Genomic DNA, 23,192 nt, shown 5'->3' on the forward strand with positions numbered 1-23,192 from the left:
AAAAAAATAAATAAAATACTGTGATATGCAATATAGATTTATATGTAACTAGTATTTATATAATATGACTAATAGATATTGAATTTAAAATACCTTATCAGTTAAAATATTCGGAATTGAATAATTATTACTAAAAGTATAAATATTTAAATAATAATTACAGTTTTTAAAACTTGTATACGTTTTCATGGTTTAAAGAGCTATATAATTTAGTTGAAATTATATAATTTTATGAGTTTGTAATTTCTAAAAGCTACAAATTAGATTAAAAATTTACAATTTTAGTGAAAATTAGTTTGTTAAAAAAGGACATTTTCATTGAAAATTATGCAAAGCAGCTTTGTGACTCTAGTTTATACATATCATTCACAAAAAAGTTTGTCAATCATGCTTAATGGATATAAAAAATTTAACACAAAAACAAGTGACTCAGTCACTTGGGTGCTTCTCTCAATCTCCAATGAAGTGTTTGACTCACTAATCGTATAAAATAGGTTCACTTTTTATGCTAACTCCTAATCATAATTGTCTTGCATGATGTCAAGTTCTCATTAAGCACAAATGATTTTTCAATCTTTCCTTCCTTGCTTGTACTTCCTATTTTTTCAAAACGATTCTCAAAGGGTGTGTTCAATTAATTTTCTGCCATTTCCTAATTCAACCATGTTCCAAAAGTAACTCCTAAAAGAATCACACTAACTATCAAATAGCTAATCTAACACAAAATCTAAAATCTAAAATCAAAGTACAAAATTTGAAGTGAAAAAAAAAAAAAACTATATTTTTTGTGGTTCAATCTTCCTATGCATGAGCATCTTGTGATTGGCTCCATACTAAACTACCTTGCCAAAAAACTCATTATCTTTACATTTAGCGGCTTCAGCATCCTTTCTGATATGACTTTAGTTCTTTTATTACTTGGCTAGCTTTAGAACTTGCAAATTGATAGTCAACTTCAGTACTGACAACTTGTGTTTCTAGTTTAAATCCTTTACTTGTTGACCAGCTTCAATAGTGACCAACTGTGTCTTTTAAGTGAGTCAAGTATTCAAAACCAAATTGAAATTCAGATAATGACTTGACACGTGTCACCTTACTGACTTGACACGTGACACAATATTGACATGACATGTGGCATGAATAATTTTGAAAAAAAATTTAAGAAAATTATAACAAAAAAATAAGGAGCTGACACGTGGAACATCCCTAACACAGTTAACACCATACTAATGGAATGTGTAACGTCCCATTTAATAAATAAGCTTACTTAAACGACACGTCACACAATGTAATATAAGAGCAAAGGTTCGGAGTATAAAAATCACTCCTTAAAGATATCCAAGGTACTTAAAAATGGAATCCTTAGGCACACCACGATGCCAATACAATATAGAGTACAAAGTTCAACAGTAACCACATTAAGATTAAAAGACAAGTTAATACATGGGTCATAGCCCTAAGAGGAACTCAGATGAGTGGAACCAGCTCGGATGGCTATGCAGCAAAACCTCTGTCATCCTTATGACCATAGGGAGTTCTCACATATGCTCACATTAATAAATTGATGATCATCGCAAAAAGGAGAAAACCACACATAGGAACACAAACAAGCATAAGGGTAAGCTAGAGTAAAAAAATAAAATTATCATACAGTTACATACAATTTATAGTTCAAGATGCATATGTCAACCAATCTTGTTATGACTTTTCAAACAATACAATAAGACTCAAGACACAACTCATCCGGATACATATAATTAGTCTGATTCAGCGGATGTTTGCACTTGTGGTGGTCTTTACTGCTCTACCGAGTTGTTCTACCGAGTTGCTCTACCGAGCTGCTCTATCGAGCTAATTGTTACAATATTTCTTCCCCCCACACACAAGGTTATCCCTTAAAGTATTTTAGGCATCCTGCTACTCTCACCACTCTAGTCAGTTCGCTCTATGTGAGACTAACTAACTCTTTAGAGTGTCATGATGCAATACTTACCTTGAATCCTTACTAAATTATATAGATGGGGCACCACCATGAACTCCCACTAACAGGGGTCATGAAATTACGTCCCGACCACTGAGGTACCACCATTAGGTCTCACCTAGAGGCTCATGGAATTACGTCCTAACCAATGAGGCCTCATCACGAAACTATCGTGGAATTACGTCCTAACCAAACCAACATCATACTTCCAACAATCAATATAGAATCATTTATCATGCCAAAACCTTGCCATTTTGATAACCAGCAATCCCATACAAGTCACATGCCAATATCATATTAAACTTATCATTCACAACCTATAAACCATTTCACTCATGCATATTTATTCATCTCAAGCTTTTAACATAATAATCCAATCAATCATGTGCCAAACATCCAAGAACAAAGAAGCCATAAAAGAAGAATGCACCCTCGCGCAACTCCTTGCTCAGGCAGAAAGGTCTCGGTCAGGCGAGAGGGTCTCTCGCTCAAGCGAGCTCCTTTCGCCTAGGCAATAGCTTAAGAAGAGGGAACAGTGGCTTGCGCATTCTCTCGCTTAGGCGAGACCTCCTCGCCTGAGCGAGATAGACTCTCGCTCAAAACAGGAGCTCGTCGCCTGAGCGACAACTCGTGCAAACAATATGGGCGAGTTGTTGCTAATCTCGCCTAGGCGAGACACGCTCGCTTGGGCGAGAAAATTAGAACTCTCCACTGTTCTTACAGGCCAACACCAATATTCAACCAAAGCAAAACACAAATTTGTATTCATAACATTTTACATACCACACATACATCAGAAACACGAAACAGATTCGAAAATGGGAAAATAATCGATTTAAAACTAAGAAACCCTAGCTTCCCTTACCTGGAAAGAGGCTAATAATAGACTTTGACCCTTAAGCCAATGAACCCAATAGCTCTAGGAGCAATTTTACGAACTGGAACAGCGACACGAAAAGAAAATGTGGTTATCACAGAGGACCTCTAGCGGAAGCACGAAAAAGAAGACTTAGAAAGGAACTAGTATGGGTTGAGAATCAACTTACATGGAGTCGAACTGGTTGAGCTAACTTGAGCACGAGTGAGCTCTAAACCCTAGCAGAGAAGCATTGCTGTTCTAAGAGAAGGGGAGACTGTTTTCTGAAAGTGAGAAGAATGAGAGTGTTAGCTGGTTTAGGGTCTATGTCTCCTTATGGGTCAGCTCTAGGCCCAACTGATTTGGAACAACCCTTTAAAATATAGGCAAAAATGTAAATGGGCCTTACAAAATGAACTTAATTGTTATGCATTTTCAAAAATACAAACCTGATTGAGATTACAACAAATCTTAAGACCTATTTGAAATTTTTAAACAAAAACAGAGACAAATAAAATATTTTAACCTTTCATTTTCTCTCCAATTCTCTCTCCAATCTAAACACTTCCTAACTCTTAATATTCACTCAAATAAAAGACAGTGAATCAAATATTTTTTTATTATTATTTAATCATTGCAATAAAGTGTTTATTTTCATTATTCAAAAGTGAACAAAAATAATAAAAAATAAATAGTATCCTCCAAAGTTTCTGAAATCGGAGTATACATATTAGACAAGATACAATAATCTCCCATTAAAATAATACAAAAATAATATTTATTTGTTTTTCACTCTCTCAAACCCAACATAAAGTAATAATACATAATTATTTATTTAGAATTTCGATATTTTCCGCTTCTGTTATTCATTTCTCTTCATAAAACAATTAAAAATTAACATATAATAAAAATAAGTTATATAAAACGCGCGAAAAGAGCAAATAAATAAAGCGAACATAATTTACGTAAAACACGTAAAAAGAGCAAATAAATAAAGGGAACATAAGTTTTGGCGCTCAATTTTCTTGCATAAATGAGATGTATTGTGTGGTTGGTAGCTTAGTAGATTCTTCACAGAGGAATGGGGATTCAGGGGTTTTTGCCGCTGTTGAAATCGATTATGGTTCCGATCAATATCAAGGACTTGAAGGGTTGTTCTGTAGCGGTAGACACCTATTCTTGGCTCCACAAAGGTGCCCTTTCTTGCAGCACCGAACTCTGCAAAGGGATACCCACTACCAGGTCACTTCCCTTTTAGCTTTTTCCTTACTTTTATTTTATTGGGGTTTTCTTGGATTCATTGTTTGGAGAAACCTGTCTCGTAAAAGTTCGAATTTTTGAAATGGGCTTAAGCACATACAAACTGGGTGTGTTGTTCAACTGAGTTTATTTTGTGTGTGTATTGGTGGGTTTTAGGCACATTGAGTATTGCATGCACAGAGTCAATTTGCTGCGCCATTATGGGGTTAAGCCCATTCTAGTGTTTGATGGGGGACTTCTGCCAATGAAGAATGAACAAGAGATCAAGCGTGCCAGGTGCTCTTTATGTCTTTACAACATTGAATTTTGTTTTTCTTTATTGATTCTTTTTGAAAGTATTTTTTGTTGAGTTGAGTGACAACCTTAATTGTTAATGGGATGCTTTCATGTATGTTACGAGTCCTATGTACGTTAGGTAGAATAATAAGCTTAATGTGGTACTTAATATCTGACGCCTTACCACTTAGTGGACTAGTTTTTTAGTTTGAATTTTCCATATCTGCTTAAGTCATAACAATTAGTGCTTTTGGATTGAAAGGGCTGTGTATAGGTTAGATTAAGGTCTATGTACTGAATGCTGAAAGGTGAATGAAGTCATCAACGTAAAGGAAAGGGGCCACTGTTGGTTAGGGTTCATGTTGATAGTGTGAAGCTGTTGGAGATGTTGTTTCTTCTAGAGGGTGTCAATGTTGAGTTCTCCATTGATTAGAATATACATTTTAATGTGGTTCTTAAACTATGAGGCTCTTTTATTGTTTGAACTAGTTTTTTGAATTGAGTTATCTTCTTGTGTTCTAGTCACAATAATTAGTGCTTTTCTTGAGAGTTGCACACTGCGTGGAACACAAGTCTACATTTGCCTTAGTTGCTCCCTTCGTGGGATTTCACTTCCCCAGTGTACAATGCGTCTGCATGTAGGACAATTATCCATAATGATATAAGCTGACTATTTTGAACAAAATTTTCTGAATCCCTGTCTAGCTGTCTCTATGTTTGTGTTCGTCAGGTTCTTATGCACAAGCATAATTTGTTGAAATAGCAATGATGTCAGGTTTATGATCTTGAATTGCTAAAAAATTTCCATTTCTGTTCTAGATGAAATGAATGTTTTATATGCTGTTTGGTGATTGCTCCGTTGTTTCAAATATTGAGGTAAAACCGATTTGGTTTAGTAAGAACTTCAGAGAAGGAACACTCTTAATGATTTGGTTGTGGAATTGATAAATAATGTAATAATTTCGAAACTAAGATACTGAAGAACCAATCTTTCTCCAGTACCTATGAAAATAACACATTATTAAGGATCTGAATATTATAGTCTTTCTCCAATACGTATGAAAATAACACATTATTAAGTATTAAAGGATGAGAAATAAGAGGCTGTGAACCTTATTACAATATCACCAAAGAGGAGTTCTTTGATTTCTGGGCAGGTTTAAGAACCTTAAATTCTCAGAGAGTCTATGTACTTTTGCTTCTATGCTATAAATGCAGGGCTAGAAAGGATAATTTTGCACGTGCAGTTGAACACGAGTCAGATGGAAATTCAGCTGCTGCTTATGAGTGCTACCAGAAAGCAGTTGATATTTCTCCCCAAGTTGCACGTGAACTAATTCAGGTAAAAAGGAGTTAAATATATCATACTTGGTCCCGTTGTTGTGATATGAGCATGTGTGCTTCCATTTGTGTGTGTAGGTATCATATTTGTATTTCGTTTGAATATATTCAATACAGTAATTCCTAAAGAGTCTTTATTGCTGTGAATTGTGTGTTTAATCACACATGTAAATCCTTTACTTATAATCATTCAAATATTAGTTAAGTATCCCGTTACAAATTTTAAATGATGGAGAATTTTCGTAAGCCATGTTATCTTGCATGTAACTGTTGTCACAACCTGGTACTCAACTTCAGCACTGCATTTAGAAATTGTTTTCTGCTTCTTGCTACTGCAAGAAATCAAGTTTCTGCAAATGAGAGATAATATTCAAAATTGGACCTCCTATCTAATGATGATCCTTTACAATTAGCATAGAAATAACAAACATTTTTGGAATTGCCTTTATCTACATATATTAAACTACGACCTGGTTCATTCTTGATGTATCAAAGTATGCGTATCACAACATTCCATGACAATCACATGGACCTTTAGGAATCGGCTAACCCTACTAACTCCATATGTGGTGTCTAGTTTAGTTAGGTAATTAATTTTGCCTACCAGACAAAAGTATCTTGCGGGGTCTTTCAATGGATTTCCCTGACCTAAAAGAAGCTTCAAATTAGGATCCATAGTACCATTGTTGGGGTGACAATCAATCATACCAGTCTTGATCAAAATGTCTACAGTATATTTCTGTTTGCGAAATTGCAATGCTAGGTAAGGAACTTTGATGATAAGAAAGTACCTAAGTGGACCCAAGTCCTTGGTCCGTGTAAGAATATAAGATGCAAGTTCATATTAATGAATCCTTGTGTGTCTTAAGAATAACAAAGGAAAACATTATATATAAACTCAATACATTACATAGAGATAGGCCTAGACACATATATTGAAAATACATCTAACACTCCCCTTCACGTTGATTCTTATAAATCATATGTAGAGCTTATTACAAATGTAACAAATTTTAGGACCTTGCAATGATTTGGCGAAGACATCAGACAACTGATTATTAGAGTTAATGAATTGAGTATTAATGTTTATAGATACAACCTTTTCACGAATGAAGTGACAATCTATCCCAACATGTTTGGTCTTCTCGTGAAATTATGGATTTGAGGCAATATGAAGGTCAACTTGGTTATCACAAATGAGAAACATATGTGTAACCTCTCCAAATCTCAATTCTTTAAGTTTTAGCCAAAAAAGTTTACAAGTGGTAGAAGCCATAACGCTAGGCACTACTTCTGCCTTAGATTTGGCTAGTGCAGTTTTTTATTGCTTTTCCAAGAAATAAAGTTGTTACTAGTAAAGGCATAATATCCGAAGTTGATATCCTATCAATGGGAGAGCTTGCCAAATCTACATTTGAGTATCCCACAACTCGAGTATGATTATTGTGTCTGTATGATAAATCCTTTTCGTGGCTCCCTTAATGTTTTTTAGAATGCTTGTTGGAGAAAGGGGGGCTTGTCATTGAAGATTAGAGGATCGCAACATAATTATAAGTAATATATAGGAAACCTAATAATGGAGAATATTTACAATCATCATTGTACACATTTCCCTAATTTTTAAGATCAAATAATCTCTTTTACAATGCTTTATGTCTCCAAATAAATGTTCAGCATTATTTTTGTGTGGAAGGTATTGAAGCAGGAGAATGTGCAGTATATTGTTGCTCCTTATGAGGCAGATGCCCAGATGACATTCTTGGCAATTAGTGGACAAGTCGACGTAGTTATAACTGAAGATTCTGATCTTATACCATTTGGTTGCCCTAGAGTAAGTTTACCAGGTGGCTTAACACATACATGTTTTATGTTATTTATTTTCTACTGTATATTTCTTCCTACTTTTTGATGTACTCATTCGTTTTTTATTGGCCTGCTTCTTCATTGAAAATTTAGATTCTCTTTAAAATGGACAAGTTTGGTCAAGGAGTCCAGTTCCAGTACTCCATGCTACAAAAGAATAAGGAGCTTAATTTTGAAGGGTTCAACAGACAAATGGTTCTTGAAATGTGTATTTTGAGTGGCTGTGACTATCTTCAGTCCTTGCCAGGTATGGGTCTTAAAAGAGCCCATGCAAGCATAAAAAAATTTGGAAGTTATGATAAGGTAAGTGCGGCTGATACACACAACAAGCATGATTGTTCAGGACCTTAAAAATTAATAAGAGTTTTTTTTTTTTTTTAACTATCAATGTTCTTTTAAACCCACTCAAGCAGTCAGGTACATCTATACGCAGCAGAAATCCTAAGGAGTGTTTAAAAGTGTTGTTTTTAATGATATATATCTTTTAAATCTGGTATGTAAATCTTTGTATATGAAAATTTTCTATTTCTAATGCCAATTTCAATGTATCAGGTACTTAAGCACTTGAGATACAGTGGAGTTTCTGTGCCTCCCTTGTATGAAGAGTCATTCAAGAAGGCTATACGTACTTTCCAATATCAACGGGTTTATGATCCAATTAATGAAAATATTGTCCATTTGTCTAATATACCTGATGATATTGGTGACGAGTTAGACTTTTTAGGCCCATATCCTTCATTTTTAATGTTCTTTTTCCATTTTAAATTAATATCATTCCAATTTGTTCAAATGTCTATAAGATCTTACTTGAAATTATACCTTAACCTGGGATACACCCATTCCAAAAGATATAGCACAAAGAATAGCAAAAGGGGATCTTGATCCAATTACCAAAATGCCATTTGAGGTAAACCGTTCAATTTCTTTATTTTCATCTATAACAAACTGTGTGTGTTTGTTAAAATGAATTAGTAAATTTCTAGTCAACTGAAATATCCATGCCTTTAGTGCCTGTCTTGTTCAAAATAATGTGATTGATTTCATTTGTTCAGTTTTGGAATACGAAGGATGATTTGCATGATTGTGGAAGAAAAGGAATTTTGAAAATGATAGGAATAGGATTGACAACCGAAAAGACTGCACTATAACTGTTCCATCTGTGTTTACATGGACGAGTGTGAGTATGTGTAAATTCTACAATGAGGATACTTTCTGCCAACTATTTCACTGAGCGTACTATTTTTTAAGTTTTGATGAGATGCATAATTATATGCTAACAGTATTGTAAATAAAGCTTGAGGAAGTATGAATCAATTGTTACCTTTCTTTTTAACAAATATTAAAAAAAAAATGTAAGCATTGGCTGGGATGTATGCTTCCTCAAAATTTTATAGCCTTATTGTTTAAAAGGCACTGTTGGTTGAAGTCCATTTCTTTTTAAATGGCAGGGAGAGAATCTTACAGCCAGATTGACAATTGCAGGAACTAGTCAATTTGAAACTCTTCGTTCTGAAAGTACAAAGAAAAAGATTGATTTGCCTGTGCAGAAGAATCTCTTGACCAAGTATTTTTGTATCCTAAGAAGCATTCTTCTTGAATTGATTTGAATCAGTTTAGCTTGTTTAAAAGGGAGGAATGCAGGGCCAGCACTTTATGGTTCACTCCGAACCAACTGATGCTGTTGAGGCTTTAGATACCATTGTCTAAAGTTTTAGATTCAATATTATATAACATTCAAAACAATCATATAAGATTCAAAACAATTATACAACATTCAAAGCGATCAACCTGAGGCAATGAATAATGGTGGCATTTAGGCTCTGTTTCTTAGTGACATACTACAACTTATAAGTAGCAGTGTTTCTTTTATTCCTCCTCAGAGTAACTTTTCCTTAGCCATGAAAGGTGTTGCTTCTCTTGAAGCAAAAAGGAAATTCAGAGCACCTCGGGTGTCCCCTACTGCTGCTAACGAAACAAAGAACTGTACTGCATCAAAAATCGACTATGAGATTTCGGGCAGTGCCCGTCATCCTAATTGCCATGTAAGTTGCCTGAATACGGAACTGTAATAGTGAAAACTCTGCTCATTGTAAGTAGTTAAACTCTTTTAGATATTTTTTAACTTATATTTCCTTTTTTCTACAGACTGAATATGATTCTGCCACAAAACTTTCTGAATTTACAGAGTCTCCATATCATGGTAAGCTATAAATCTGCTGGTTTGCTTTGGTCTTTTGGATGGGAAAATCTTATTTCTTAAGCCTTTACATTTGTTGGTTGATGATACTCGTCACATTGTTTGCATGAATTAAGTTTCTATGATCCATGAGGAGAAGAAAAACCCTGAACATGCACTACTGCAACAGCCTAGGCAGCCAATTCATAAACCATGTTTGGGTTTGCATAAGGAGCATGGGCACACTAATGCCCAAGACACAGTAGAAGAAAAAACCAGGGAGGTTTCTGGGAAGGTTATTGTAAGGAGTGCTTATTTTCAGCACAAGCAAGTGGAAAAGAATGCTTGTGACGAGAAACATGAATACCAATCCTCTGGCATAGTCATTGATGAGAGAAAAAAAGCCATATCTGACAGTGATTTATGTAATGATCATTTGAAGAATAAAGACCAGGGATTCCATGAGAAAGTTGAAGGAAAAACCAGGGAGACAGGAAAGGCAATTGTAAGGAGTGCTTATTTTCAGCACAAACAAGTGGAAAAGAATGTTCGTGATGAGAAACAAGAGTGCCAGTCCTCTGGCATTGTCATTGATGAGAGAAAAAATGGCATATTTGACAGTTATTTATATAATAACCATTTGAAGAATAAAGACCAGGGATTCCATGACATAGTTGAAGGTAAAACCAGGGAGACAACTAGAAAGGTAATTGTAAGGAGTGCTTATTTTCAGCACAAGCAAGTACAAAAGAATGTTTGTGATGAAAAACAAGATTATCTGTCCTCTGGCATTGTCACTGACAACAGAAGTGCCATATCTGACAGTGATTTATGTAACAACCAGTTGAAGAATAAAGACTTGAAAAGGAAGTTATCCCCTAATGACAATATTCAAGATGTAGGATTTCTTAACTTTGAACCTTTGGTTTTCTTTAGCACTCACTTTTTAGTCTTGCACTAATGGTTTGACCCTCTACAGGAAAATTTGCATCCTAGGCAAGTGCAGCGTGCTTCACCTCCGCAAAGTAACGGTATAAATCAATTTGAAGAAATATTAATGGGTTTCACATTCACAAGTGAAATAGCTAGTGCTAATTGTCTTGATATTCCACCAGTTATGTTTTTTCTTTTGTTGCCATTTTACTGGCTGTCCAAAGGGGTGGATATCTTTTAAGACTGGCATTACAACTTTCACAAAAGATTCTATACATACTGATGGATGATTTCTTTTAGAAATTTCATTTTCAGTTTCATTTTCTTGGCAATTTGGCTTATGGATAATCAAAAGTCTTATTGATTCAGAACAGTAGCTTATCTTTTAAAGTACAGACTGGTGTCTTAGTAGAGTATCTAAACTGTAGCTTAACATAATAATTTAATATTGACTATGTGTGTTTTAGTAGAATAAAGTCCTGACTTGTGAAGATATCTGAGTTGAAGTTACATGATTTATGGGTATTAACTATTAATCCTCATGGAAAAGTTGGAAACAAAGTTCATGGAATATCATGCTTATGCAAGAGAAAAATAATGGAAGGAGATGGTCAATACAGAAGAAATGGAGATTACCTAATCACCAAAAAGCTCAGAGATAAGAAAGATATATGTTGCAGAAAATTACTTATATAACTGAATATATGAAGAACATATCACTCTTCAATGTAGATAAAATAGAGTGAATTTTCAGTTTCCTAGTCCATTTGTTTTGTTATGACTCAGCAGAGATATCTGCTATGAAATTTACTGAATATATTGAATTAGGGTTCAGAAACGATATCACCAAGAAACAATTCCACATGCTTTTTAAATAATCATGAAAGGAAATATCCTGGTGAAGTTTCTCTGAATTCGGATTTTCTTGAATTTTAGGTTGCTGTGATCACAACGTTGAAGGACCAGTTACAGAGAATAATGGTGAAGAAGAAAAATTCGGGACAAACATTTCCCATCTGGGTCAGTATTCAGAAATAGCTGAGAAGTCTATGGAAAGATTTGTCTCTGTGATATCATCCTTTAGATGCACTTCTGGCACTCGTGTCAGTGGTCTCCGAGCTCCGCTGAAAGATGTTCGAAACACTTCCAATAATAGGTAATTTTTTTTTTCCAATTTTGAATTCATTATCCCTTGGACTTTATTCGTATGTGACCTGTTTATCATAATTCATATCATAGGCCAAAAACTGTGGACTTTGGACAATATGCATATGTGCCAAAGAACACAAAGATTAGAAGAATAGCTCCTGAGAATTAATTCAAGTTGTTTAAAGAGAACTTGATTTGAGGTTTATCTCATCATTTCAACACCATTCTGCCCCAGCCGAGACCTGCATTGAGTTAATTGTTTTGGCAGCAGTAAATTGTATTCTTGATGTAACCATTCATCAGCCTGAAAATTGGTCATCTTGTTTTCTTCATTTAATACCACACTAAGTATAAAACTTGGTTCAAGAGCGTTAATGAGACAGTGAAAGCTTGGCTAGGCGGCAATTGTTCTAACTATTTTTATGTCCCTGAATAAGTGTATGCCTCCATGTTTTGTATTCTCATTTATTGATATCAATTGAAGAATAGAAGCATTAATTTTCTCTTTGTTACTGGCTTTAAGTTCCAAGGGTTTTGGACTGGGTTTTGGTCAACAAATCATACTAGATGCTATTTACCACGAGATTCAATGGTACCTTGTCTCATTTTAGTAGTTTGTAAAGTTGAGATTACACAGGTTCAATGACGTTGATCCTCTTGATACCAAATAAATAAAGAACCAGATATAGATGTATATTTTTTGATTATTTTAGCATATCACCGTATTGATGTAATTATAATAGTCTTTGTATTGCCTAATGTATTGTCATGGATAGGTTGAACATCCTAAAGTCAAACAAATATATTTTTCTGAAAGCCATTTTGCGTAGCCCGGTTCATGGTTTAGGGAATGTGCATAGGTCTGGTCATGACCCAGTTCCTCATGGCTCGGTTTGATCACGGTTTAGTGCTCACAGCTTGGTCTTTAAACTTGGAATCTTCATTAGAACAATTAAATCATCTTGTATTCAAATTGTTGATCATCTTTTAAATTGTATTGGAGATTTTTTTTTAGTTGTTTGTATTGTGTATTGGTAGGTAGTTTGATCTTCTATTAAAAGTGAATATAACTTATGTAATAGATACAGTCAGCTAATTACTAACATAGAGATTCAATAAATCTATCAAAAATCTTGCGTAAAAGTTATGGAAGTATCTGCTCGTAGTACTTGAAATTGTTTAAGGAAAATATAAGCTTTAAGGATTGCATAATATTAGTTAAGATCAAAGGATAACAAAACAACTAACTAGGGTTTATAGAATACACATCTCACTATTCAATTTTGAATGGTTTAGCCAGAAACCCTAAGAATCATGTCAAGGTACTTTTACCTAGATCACCTACTTGTTCTTGAGTTATATTTGATGATTTTAATATATTAAAGCAAAGGTGTTTTTGTTTTTTTTTTTGTGAAAACATATAAAGGGGTAAAATAAAATGTATTTATAAATAAAACAACCTAAAACTTGATTTACAATTTAAAATGCTTTAAATTTGGACAATAATTGGTTTTAAAATTAAATCTAATTAGATGATAAAAAAAATATCAATGTATTAGGATAATTTACATATGTGCAGAAAATTTGTAGACATTGATTTAAACAAAGGTAGCAGAATAAAGTAAAAGATCTTTGAAAATGATTGAGATGTTCTCATTACATGCCTGCGATGTTTATTAAAAATTCACCAAATAAAAACATCTGGATTTTACAAAAATTGATTTTGGATGAATTCATCTGAAGGGAAGTGATCAATGTCTAGGAACAATAATGTCAAAAGCTAGGTTTACAGTAAACTTTAGTGTAAAATTTTGTCGTAGGCAAAAGCCACCACTTTTTTTGCTTTCTATTAACGTGTTTTGAAGAAAAAGTAGAAGCAAATATTAAAGAGACACATAAACAGGCAATTTTTTTAGCAGAAGTTTCAAACCAAGGTTATATAGATACAAAAATGGTAGGAGTATGTTGTGAATGTGTGCATTCATTCAAATCACATGGTTCAAATATCAGTGAGTTTATGCCTAGCAATGAAACATGTAGAGCATTGCCGAATCAATTGACATGAATAGACACTTCACCAAGAAAAAACAATATAAAAAATATGAGCTAAGTTGTTGATGAAGAATGTTCTGCCAAGTCACTTAAGAGGTTGACAACATCATCTGAGGTTTTAAGATGGTAACGTGCACTTGATCTTTTCCGTCCAACAACACAAGAGAAGTAATTATCACCTTTTAGATCAAGCACGGAGGAACCTTCATTCTGTGATATTTTATCACGATATGTTCCTCTCAGTTCAATTTCTCTCTTCTCTAAGCTTGACAACGAACGTTGTTTCTTGTACTGAGCAGCCTTATTCCCGGCTTTGTTGGTTGCAAATTTGAGCAAAGATGATGGTCTGTATGACTTGGATTTGGATAGCATAGCTCTTGGTACTGAAGGTGATTCACAAGGAAGCTCCGGCTCAAAAAATTTATACACATCTTCGTCCTGAAACAGTTCATTCCAACTATTATACACAGTTAATTTTAATTTTATGCAGATCAATACAAAATCAATATTCTTGGACAATTTCATTCTAATTTTTACATTCAAGCTTGTGAACACTGAATCTAACGTTAGGATAGCCACCATACTGTTGGCAACACTAATTTTTAGTGCTACGCTGCTCTGAAAATGCAAAGTCACAGCTGAACTAAGAATAGAAAATCAAATGAAGTGCACTCACCTTGGATAGAAAGTGCCCAATGCATAGGACATAGTCAATTGGTGCCTTCATACCTTTGTTATGAACTATCTCTCCAAGGATACGATCAATAGCTGCTCCCTGTTCCAAAATACCAAGTAGTAAGACAATACAAAGAAGTGTCAGGTGCTATAGCATGTAGAGGAAATAAAGTTTGTGAACAGAAAAATGATAGGTGAGAGACTCTACAAGCAAACTGGAATTGCTTATCATACCTTTGACACGCCAACTGTGCGCACCTCAACAGATCGACCACCTTGGACAACCTCAAGAGATGCATTTGATATTGGTCCTGTCCACAGATGCTGAAGCAAATCTCTTGCTTGAATCTTTCCAAATTCAACATCTGATTTTCATTGCAGTCACAATAAGTCAGCAATTAACCATAGAAGGCTCCCACTTTTACAGGGAGTAAAGAGACGATGTGTATTAGCAGAAAAATCTTATCAGAAGAAAATTAGTAGGTTGATCAATAAAAGGGAAATATGGGAACAAAAAATGTCAGATACCTGCGTACTTGTAATTCCATACAACTGAAGTCTCCCTAAGCTCAAAATGTGACCGGGGAGTTCTTTCAGTAAAATACTCAAAAACATGCTGAAATTTTATAAAATTATGAACAAATTAGAAAATAAAGGAACTTGATATGAGAAACATTTGGATCCATGCAGCCAATCTACCTTCACGCTATCAACCCAATCCATGTTTAAATTTTCAGGCATGGTTGTCATCCACTCACTTGAAGTGGGTCGCAGAAACATTCCATTTTCCGCTGCCAACCACATATTAAATTCACTGAAGTTCTGCACAAAGTAGTTGTTAGTCCAAAAGCTAATGTTGCTGAAAGTGAAAAAAATACATGGACTTTTCTTGATAATACTTTGTCCAGGACTGCTCGATTGCTCCCACTGAGAAGTACTATCGTTGTCAGTGGATCATCGGATAACTTCTTCAAAGGTCCCTTCAGATTTGGGTGTAATTTAAGTTCCAGTTCTCTAATTTGACCAGCCCGTCCAAGGGCATCCACTGGCTCAGTCAAAGTGGCATTGAAACCCTGCAGTGCAGTTCAGGCAAAATGGTAATGTTTTAATGAAAAGAAGCTACACATGTTGGTGAGTGTCAATCTTCTAAATCATCCACAAAAACCTACAAAAGTCCTTCTTCGTGTTTCTCTTTAACATGTTCGGTGCACTTGTACATGTAATATCAAGTTAGTTTCCGTATACAAGTGTAAGCATAATACAAGTGTAAATGCCCTTTATTCAGCCTTTGACAATCCAACTAACAGCTTACCAGTATGATTAATCGGTTACTGGATTTTTTATAACAGTCAACTGCCACTTTGTTGGGAAGCAATGGAGGATCTTGTCTTGTCCTAAGTTGAGCTTCAACAATGGTATCATTTAGCTCACTGTGCAAAAAGAAAAACCTTGTAAAATAAATAATATGGCTATTTCAAATAATATAATTTCTATTTTTCCAATGACAGTATCTGATCAACTACATTTGCAATTGAGAACTCATCTCAAATTGGATTGTTCAAAAGAAAAAAGAAACCAGTAAAGCCTTTTCTTCTATCTACTTTGTATAAAACAAATTGAATGATATTGCACATAGGCATATCATAAAAAACACTATTTCTCAACTTTTTCTATCATGCTAGTCCTTGTCAAAATAAAGTAATGGATGGCAGGCTCTAGGCATCAAGTTGTCATCTGTAACTGTTCCATCTTATCCTAACGATTGCATGTAGGATGGTTGGTTTACAAGAAAAACAAAACAAGGAACAAAACTGACCCGAGAAGAACAAAGCTCTAGCAGTGTTATAGGATTAACCTCACAAAAGTTGCAGCCCATTCTTGTGATGTGTGAGTCTTCACATGTCTGAAATTAAATTGATGCCGTTTTTCTCTTTCATCGGCTGGCATATCCAGCGCATAACCAATAGAAGCAGCAACCTCTGTTATGTTCCACGGATTTACCAAGATAGCACCAGCACCAAGAGACTGTGCTGCACCAGCAAACTGATACCAAATAAAGAATTTAAAATTATTTGATTAATACTGAAAGCTCAGTCACCTGGTGATTTTGGGAGTAAATTATGTTATAATATAATAATTGGAGATATAAGAATTGTTTATATCTTTAAAAAGATGAAATTTCCAAACAAGTATTAACTTTATAAATGATACCATTATCCTATTCAAAGCAATAGCCTGTTCTTGTTTATAAAAAATTGATATCATTTAAAAATATACACACTTATAAAATGATGATGCTATGAGTTAGGCTGGGATTTACTGGCGAAGAACTGTTCTCGGGCTGATACACATGAGGTCACGGATATGAAAGAAGCAGTTTGTTCACTCTGCTATATGCGCCAATTAAAAGGAAATATTGCATATGCTACTCAAAACATTGGTTGGCAAATTGGAAATGGTTCTGATATTATTGTTTGGTCAGATAATTGGAAGAATAGACCTTTGATGGGTGGGTCTTCTCCTATTCCTTTAAGTCTGCATAATTGGAAGAATAGATTTTATTGACAATGGTCAATGATACAATCTCGATATTATCAAAAAGAGGAGTGTGAGTGTGGCAAGGAAAATCGCTGATACTGTTTTTCCTCTTGAAGAATCTTGTGATACAAGGTGTTGGAGAGATGCAGCTGGTGGTGTGCTAACTATGAAGATATGTCCTTGTGTGGAAAGGTTAACTTTCCGCTTTAGGCAGTATTTCCACACTAGGACATAACATAGCTATTTGGAACAAATATATTGCTTCTTCTAAAGCTTTCTTGATCCAGCGTCTGCTACATAAGGAATTACCTATTTAGGAGTCATGTTTATTGTTTCTATATGTTGTCGTTGTCATAAAAATATGAAATCTGCAGACCATCTGTTTTTTCAATACGTTCATTTGCTGCTAGATTCTGGATTGGCTTGGTTCTTGCTTAAATACACACTTTGATCACAGTAGCTTAGAGAATGTGCTGAATGTTTTAAAAGGGTCCTGGACTAAGCTGGTCAGTTTGGTACTTCAATCAGCTATTTTCCATATTACTGATGCCATATGGTTCAACAGGAAACTTATCTGTTTTAAGAATGTCTAAGTTCCTTATTTCAATTTTGAAAACAAATTATACCATGGTGTCAATACAGTTGGTAAGGTTTCTTCCTTTACTGTGAAATCTAACATACAGGAATTCTGGGTGCTTAATTTTTTTTTGTATTAAAACTAGCTCCAATTCTTCATCCTGTATTTTCATGGATAAAATGCAGTATTGATGGAGCAACTGAATGTTGACTCGGTTAAGTTGTGTGTGGGGAAATTTTTCAGGATCATTCTGCATCTGCTGCTGTGGTTCCTTTTCTATAAAGAGTGGTTCAAGCTTTCTAGCTCACTCATTGTGCCTTGGCAGCTAAGCAATCAATGGAATAAGACTTTGTGTTGGATTAAGTGCATGAATTTTCATGTGTCACATATCTGGAGACAAGGCAGTTTCGTGTGTGGATAAACTTGTCACCTGTGGTGTTACTCATCAATGTAATAGTTGGTGGGATTCCATTCCCGATTTCATTAGTTATGGTTTTTATAGGGATAGGTTTCATTTATCTTTTTATAGTTTGTTAACTAAGTGAGTTTTGGTCTATTGTTCCACACTATTGTATTTCTTTTCTTTATTTCTTATACCATATTGGTATGCTGCTAATGATTTATGTAGCTTGGGGTGCCAACCTAGTTGAGATCATTAGCTAAATAGTGCTGCTTTTGCATACCTACCTTTCTAAAAAAGAGCTTTTACCGTTGCTTTATGAAATCAAGAGATAAAACTAGACTTGTGCACATTACTTACAAATACCTCGACATTAACATGCTTAATGGAAGAATCATTTGAAGTTATGGTGATCTTAGTAAAACATGAAGTGCTTCCTTCTCAAATATGAAGTACAATGAACAATCAGAATATAAAAGAGATGGAGCCAAAATAAATAAATGAGAACATTAAAAAACTGAATTACCTCACTTAAAATGAGAACCCCCTTCTTGGATGCTTGACACGCAACAAATTCATAGCTGACAAGATTCATTCCATCTCTCAAAGATGTAACAAGTGCAACGTCTAAATAAAATGTATGTTAGACTGGCACATATGGATGGTGAATTCTTAGTAGTTAGTTCAACCAAACTAGTTAAGATGGATTTTAAAGCATATAAAAGAACATATGCCCTTTTCTGATTTGCTGGGATTAGTTAAGGTTAAATCATAATAAATAAAGGAGAAAAAATCAATGAAAACAATTGTAGGTAATTATTGTTTTGTTGATGAATTCAAAAAATCTAACTGGCGGCACAAGAAGAATGCAATCCACCATCAATTGCCAAAAAACATAAAACTATCAATCAGTTCAATTTATTCTTTCAGCAAGATACAACGCGTTATAAGCACAGGAGTTAAATCATGAGGAGCATATCAAAGAAAAGTGAAAGAGTTTACAACAATAGTGAAGTTTCTTTACTAATAACACGAAAAAATGTCTTACAGATTGAGTATTTCACATATCCAATAAATAGTGAAATGTGAAACTGCTGGAATATAAAAAATATTATTACTTTCGAATAAATAAATACATGTACTAAATCTTATGTTATGGCAGAAAATGAGTACCTGTTACAGCATAGAGTGCACATAATTCATGAAAGTCAAGTGATCGATCCTGTATCATAGAAAAAAATGGTCCAGAAATCATCACATGGTCGGCACAATAATCCTAACAAATATTTTCTGAACTATCTAAAATATACGCGTGACTTCATTTCATTTGTCACATCTTCTGGGAAAGATTAGCAATACTAAAACATTAAGCAATCAAGAGAAGGACAAGTAATGAACAAGACAAAATACAGAGCCAGTGTGTGCAAAGAACAGTCACATTAGTTACTTGAATATTTCCAAAAGAAAGAAAAAAAATTATAAATTAAATTTTTGAAGAGAATTTTTTTCTTTACAATTTACTTAAATAAGTGATTGTTAATAGAAAAGCCCCACATATTCTGAATTATATCCAGGTAACCTGGAAAGAATGTGTTGTAATGTAAGCTCCCTGGTGATGCAGGAAAGAGATCAGTTATTGAAGATTTATTGCCATTTTGGCAAAGAATGTGGTGTAGTTTTATTGGGTTATTCTTGGTCATTTTAGGCAAATTCTGAAGAACTAAAATCCCATCAGGCTACTTTGTATAGTAGGCATGTTTTCTTTGCTTGTCAGCCAAGTCTGTAAAAAAAATATTTGTAAAATGAAATTCCTATTTTTCAGTTATAATTCCTGGTAAATTTCATAGGATCTGCTTAGTAGGATACTTCGATCATCGACCAGAATGTTTGTCCTCCTTTTTGTTCCTTTTGCACTTGTCTCATACAACTTGGTCAAATGAGAGATGAAGAAGTGAGATGTCATGAATATGTTAGAGTTGAGATAGTGATATGTTGTAAGACAGCTAGCAGATAATGCAGCTCAGAACACAAATCGATAATAACAACTCAAACCCAAATATGTGCAGTTACAGATTTTGGGTGGAAGCATCAATTTCAGATGGACAGTGTATAGAGCACAGACTAGTTTTTGTCTAAGTAAACGATGAATTCGATTCTTGCTGTAACAAGGATCGCTCATATATTGATGCGTGAGAAATTTAGTGTTTTCAACGAGATTTCAAATAATAGACATTTGTATTGACACTCGTGATCCTTCCACTGTGAAATACCATGCAAGAAATCTAAGTTGTAAATGTTTAAAGCACAAACCAGATGGTGTAGTGGAACAGCTGTAAGTGTTCCAAATCTTCCATTGATGCGTCCTACAATCTCATGCACTTGGCTTGCAAGCCTTTGGTCTGTCAAAGCATTAAGTGAACAGTGTCAGTCATTTAAACTTTCAATAACTAGAATAAGATGACAACAAAATTAAACAAAGCAAGAGTCTCAATCAATGGGGCAAAACTCTTCAAGTGATTATTAACTTGTCTAGAGAAATAACGTACAATCAGGAACATCTTTTCTAGTAGGTACAGCAATTTGCAGCAAGACAACTTTATCACGCCAGTGGGAATTCTCCTCAAGGAACTTTTCAAATGCCAATATTTTCTGAGGAATTCCTTTTATCATATCAAGACGATCCACGCCCAACATTACCTTTCCATTTCATAAGAAGCTCAAGTTATTCAAATGATTCACATTTTTAGAGAAAAGCAGATGCAGAACAGAACCAAGAAACCATGCAATAACCTCCACTTCTCAAACTGTTAAACTAGGAACTTTGGCATATACGGTTCTCACCTTTCGGCCTGCAAATCTTTCTTTCAGTTCTTTCATGTGCGCCTGGACTTCAGGGAGTTCAAGGGCTTGAATGAATCTCTCAGAGTCAATCCCAATAGGAAACTGAAGTTTCACACTCCCAAAAAATAAAACATTGTCATCATGAGAAGGAAATCAGAGACTACATACTCATTGGTATAGTTATTCAATGCTGATAAACATACAACACAAGATGAAATTCCAGCTTTTGCAGTTCGATGTATAGAATTAGAAAAGGAAATTAATATATGCAGATATACCGCAGCCACACGTGTTAGCTTCCCTCGATCTTCCACTCCGTCTGGTGTGCCCTCAAGCCCAAGAATACGAGTACAAGCACTGACAAAATGCCTTGCATAATCATAGGTATGGAATCTGGAATGCAGACCAATGTAAATCACAACACTAGATAAAATGTCAAGCGTTCTCAAAAATCATAGCAACATAAGAACTTACCAAGCGATGTTTTTTACTAAATAGTGCAATGGACAAGCAAGAATAGTAAGTCTCAAGGTGGAAGATGAATTACAGAGTTATGGACTTATCACAGTGTGCACATCTTACCTTGTTGGCTACAATTTGCATGTCCTAAATTCCTGCTGTTGATGTTTATTTATTAAAGGAATTTAGCTTGTAAATGTATTATGATAATGATCATCAAGTTGGAGAGGCATGAATGACTTACCCCACAAGATCAGCTTCAAGAACTGATCTCAACAGCTCTGATCTGGATGGTAGAGTCCTATGTATTTCTGAGGAAGGAAAGGGTGTATGGAGAAACCAACCAACTTTCATTTTGTCGTTGCGTTCTTTTAAACATTTTGGAAGGAACATTAGGTGGTAATCATGGCACCAAACAACATCTCCTTCCTCATAATGCATATTTACTACATCAGCAAAGATTTGGTTTGCCTTCTTATATGCATCAAATTGGGATTGGAAAGTACGAGTGGTAGCAAGTCGATCTTCTTGTGGAAGTCCGAGGTAATGAAATAGAGGCCACAAGATGTTGTTGCAGTAGCCATTATAGTACTGATTAACTATCTCCTCATCAAGAAATACTGGAATACATCGCTGCAGTGAAAAGCACATAATCAAGAGGACAAATATTGATGGTTTTCTGTGTCTTTAATATATATCTTCATGCTTGAGAATTATAAATTTGACACATAAAGCAAAGAAGATTCATACCATTTCAGCCAAAGCTTTAGTCAATGCTCTCCGTCCAACATCATCAGGCACATTCACACCAGCCCACCCAATCCATCTGGCATCAAACTCCTTTACACCTTCAACAGAAACAACAAGCTTCATACAACCTTCACTTTGAAAATAGAAAAGTTCAATCCATTCCTATGATTACAATGTTGTGAAGATAACTATCTATTAGATCTTAACAAAGGTAACTGATTAGAATAGCTGAGTCACAAACTTACAACAGATATATGAATCAGAAACAGATGAACAAAACACAGAAAAGTAAAAACAATTAATGCAAGGTGACAAACTTTTTCTTGCCTAGAAGTGCACTGACTAGTCCTCCTACACTGATCTCAAGATGATATGACTCCACACCATCTCTAACAGCAGAGACTGGCAACCTGTTAGCTACCACCAACAAACGTTGTTTGCTTCCCCTCTCATCTTGCCTATTCGTTTCCGAGGCTTCTTCCTCTTTATGAAAACCTGAAATGTCATTCTCACTTATGCTTGAATCACCATAACATTGTTCTCCCTCTTTGTTCCCATCTCTTGCTTCATCACTTGGTTGATTCTTGAAGGACTTCCTTATCTCTCTTTCCCTCAGAAGCCTTTCCAATCTGGACCTTGGTGTTAAAGGAACGCAGTTATGATTGTTCGGTTGCATACGCTTGGACTCAAACACGTCAAGTCTTTTCAGTTGTTTGATTCCTACAAAGACAGCACTCTCAATCAAAAGGTGAAATTGTTTTTCCTACTTCCAAATAATTCCATAATGAACAATTCTCAGTCACATTCTGAAACAAACACGGAAATAGTTGCACACTCTAATCAATGTTACCTTTTTTTCCAGTTTCATTTACATTCATATTCCTTGCCAAATGGGAAATTGCACTCAAGAAAGAGAACTAACAAGCATGCTTTGATCCACTATATCATTAATGCTGAATGTCTCCGTAGGCTAAAACAACTTTTCTATCCACAATTAAACCATTCTCAGCGATGAAATGCGTAAAGTAACCGTCAGGCAAGTACGTAACTGCAATGTTTCTCATC

At 34.8% G+C, this 23,192-nt stretch overlaps 2 protein-coding genes across 2 annotated transcripts; one reads left to right on the plus strand and one right to left on the minus strand.

The window, feature by feature from the left end:
* The first annotated feature begins 3,831 nt into the window (after window positions 1–3,831).
* Window positions 3,832–12,342, plus strand: LOC114176003 (5'-3' exonuclease family protein). The gene is made up of 14 exons (XM_085670220.1): window positions 3,832–4,079; window positions 4,254–4,373; window positions 5,592–5,715; window positions 7,408–7,545; window positions 7,671–7,880; window positions 8,130–8,304; window positions 8,411–8,484; window positions 9,026–9,149; window positions 9,483–9,619; window positions 9,723–9,777; window positions 9,891–10,651; window positions 10,733–10,784; window positions 11,623–11,842; window positions 11,926–12,342. The coding sequence occupies exons 1-14, from the start codon at window positions 3,919–3,921 to the stop codon at window positions 12,002–12,004; spliced, it is 2,430 nt and encodes an 809-aa protein (XP_085526346.1). The 5' UTR covers window positions 3,832–3,918; the 3' UTR covers window positions 12,005–12,342.
* A 1,393-nt stretch (window positions 12,343–13,735) lies between these two features.
* Window positions 13,736–22,843, minus strand: LOC114179733 (alpha,alpha-trehalose-phosphate synthase [UDP-forming] 1-like). The gene is made up of 17 exons (XM_028066156.2): window positions 22,455–22,843; window positions 22,128–22,225; window positions 21,622–22,010; window positions 21,197–21,311; window positions 20,919–21,020; window positions 20,624–20,774; window positions 20,388–20,476; window positions 19,251–19,299; window positions 18,604–18,704; window positions 16,418–16,605; window positions 15,875–15,992; window positions 15,462–15,635; window positions 15,262–15,384; window positions 15,091–15,178; window positions 14,797–14,927; window positions 14,564–14,662; window positions 13,736–14,325 (listed from the first exon to the last, which is right to left on the minus strand). The coding sequence occupies exons 1-17, from the start codon at window positions 22,801–22,803 to the stop codon at window positions 13,942–13,944; spliced, it is 2,748 nt and encodes a 915-aa protein (XP_027921957.1). The 5' UTR covers window positions 22,804–22,843; the 3' UTR covers window positions 13,736–13,941.
* Window positions 22,844–23,192: the final 349 nt, after the last annotated feature.

This window comes from Vigna unguiculata, chromosome 3 (assembly GCF_037176805.1).
Source record: "Vigna unguiculata cultivar grain cowpea cultivar isolate G323 ecotype 2 chromosome 3, ASM3717680v1, whole genome shotgun sequence".
Taxonomy (NCBI): domain Eukaryota; kingdom Viridiplantae; phylum Streptophyta; class Magnoliopsida; order Fabales; family Fabaceae; genus Vigna; species Vigna unguiculata.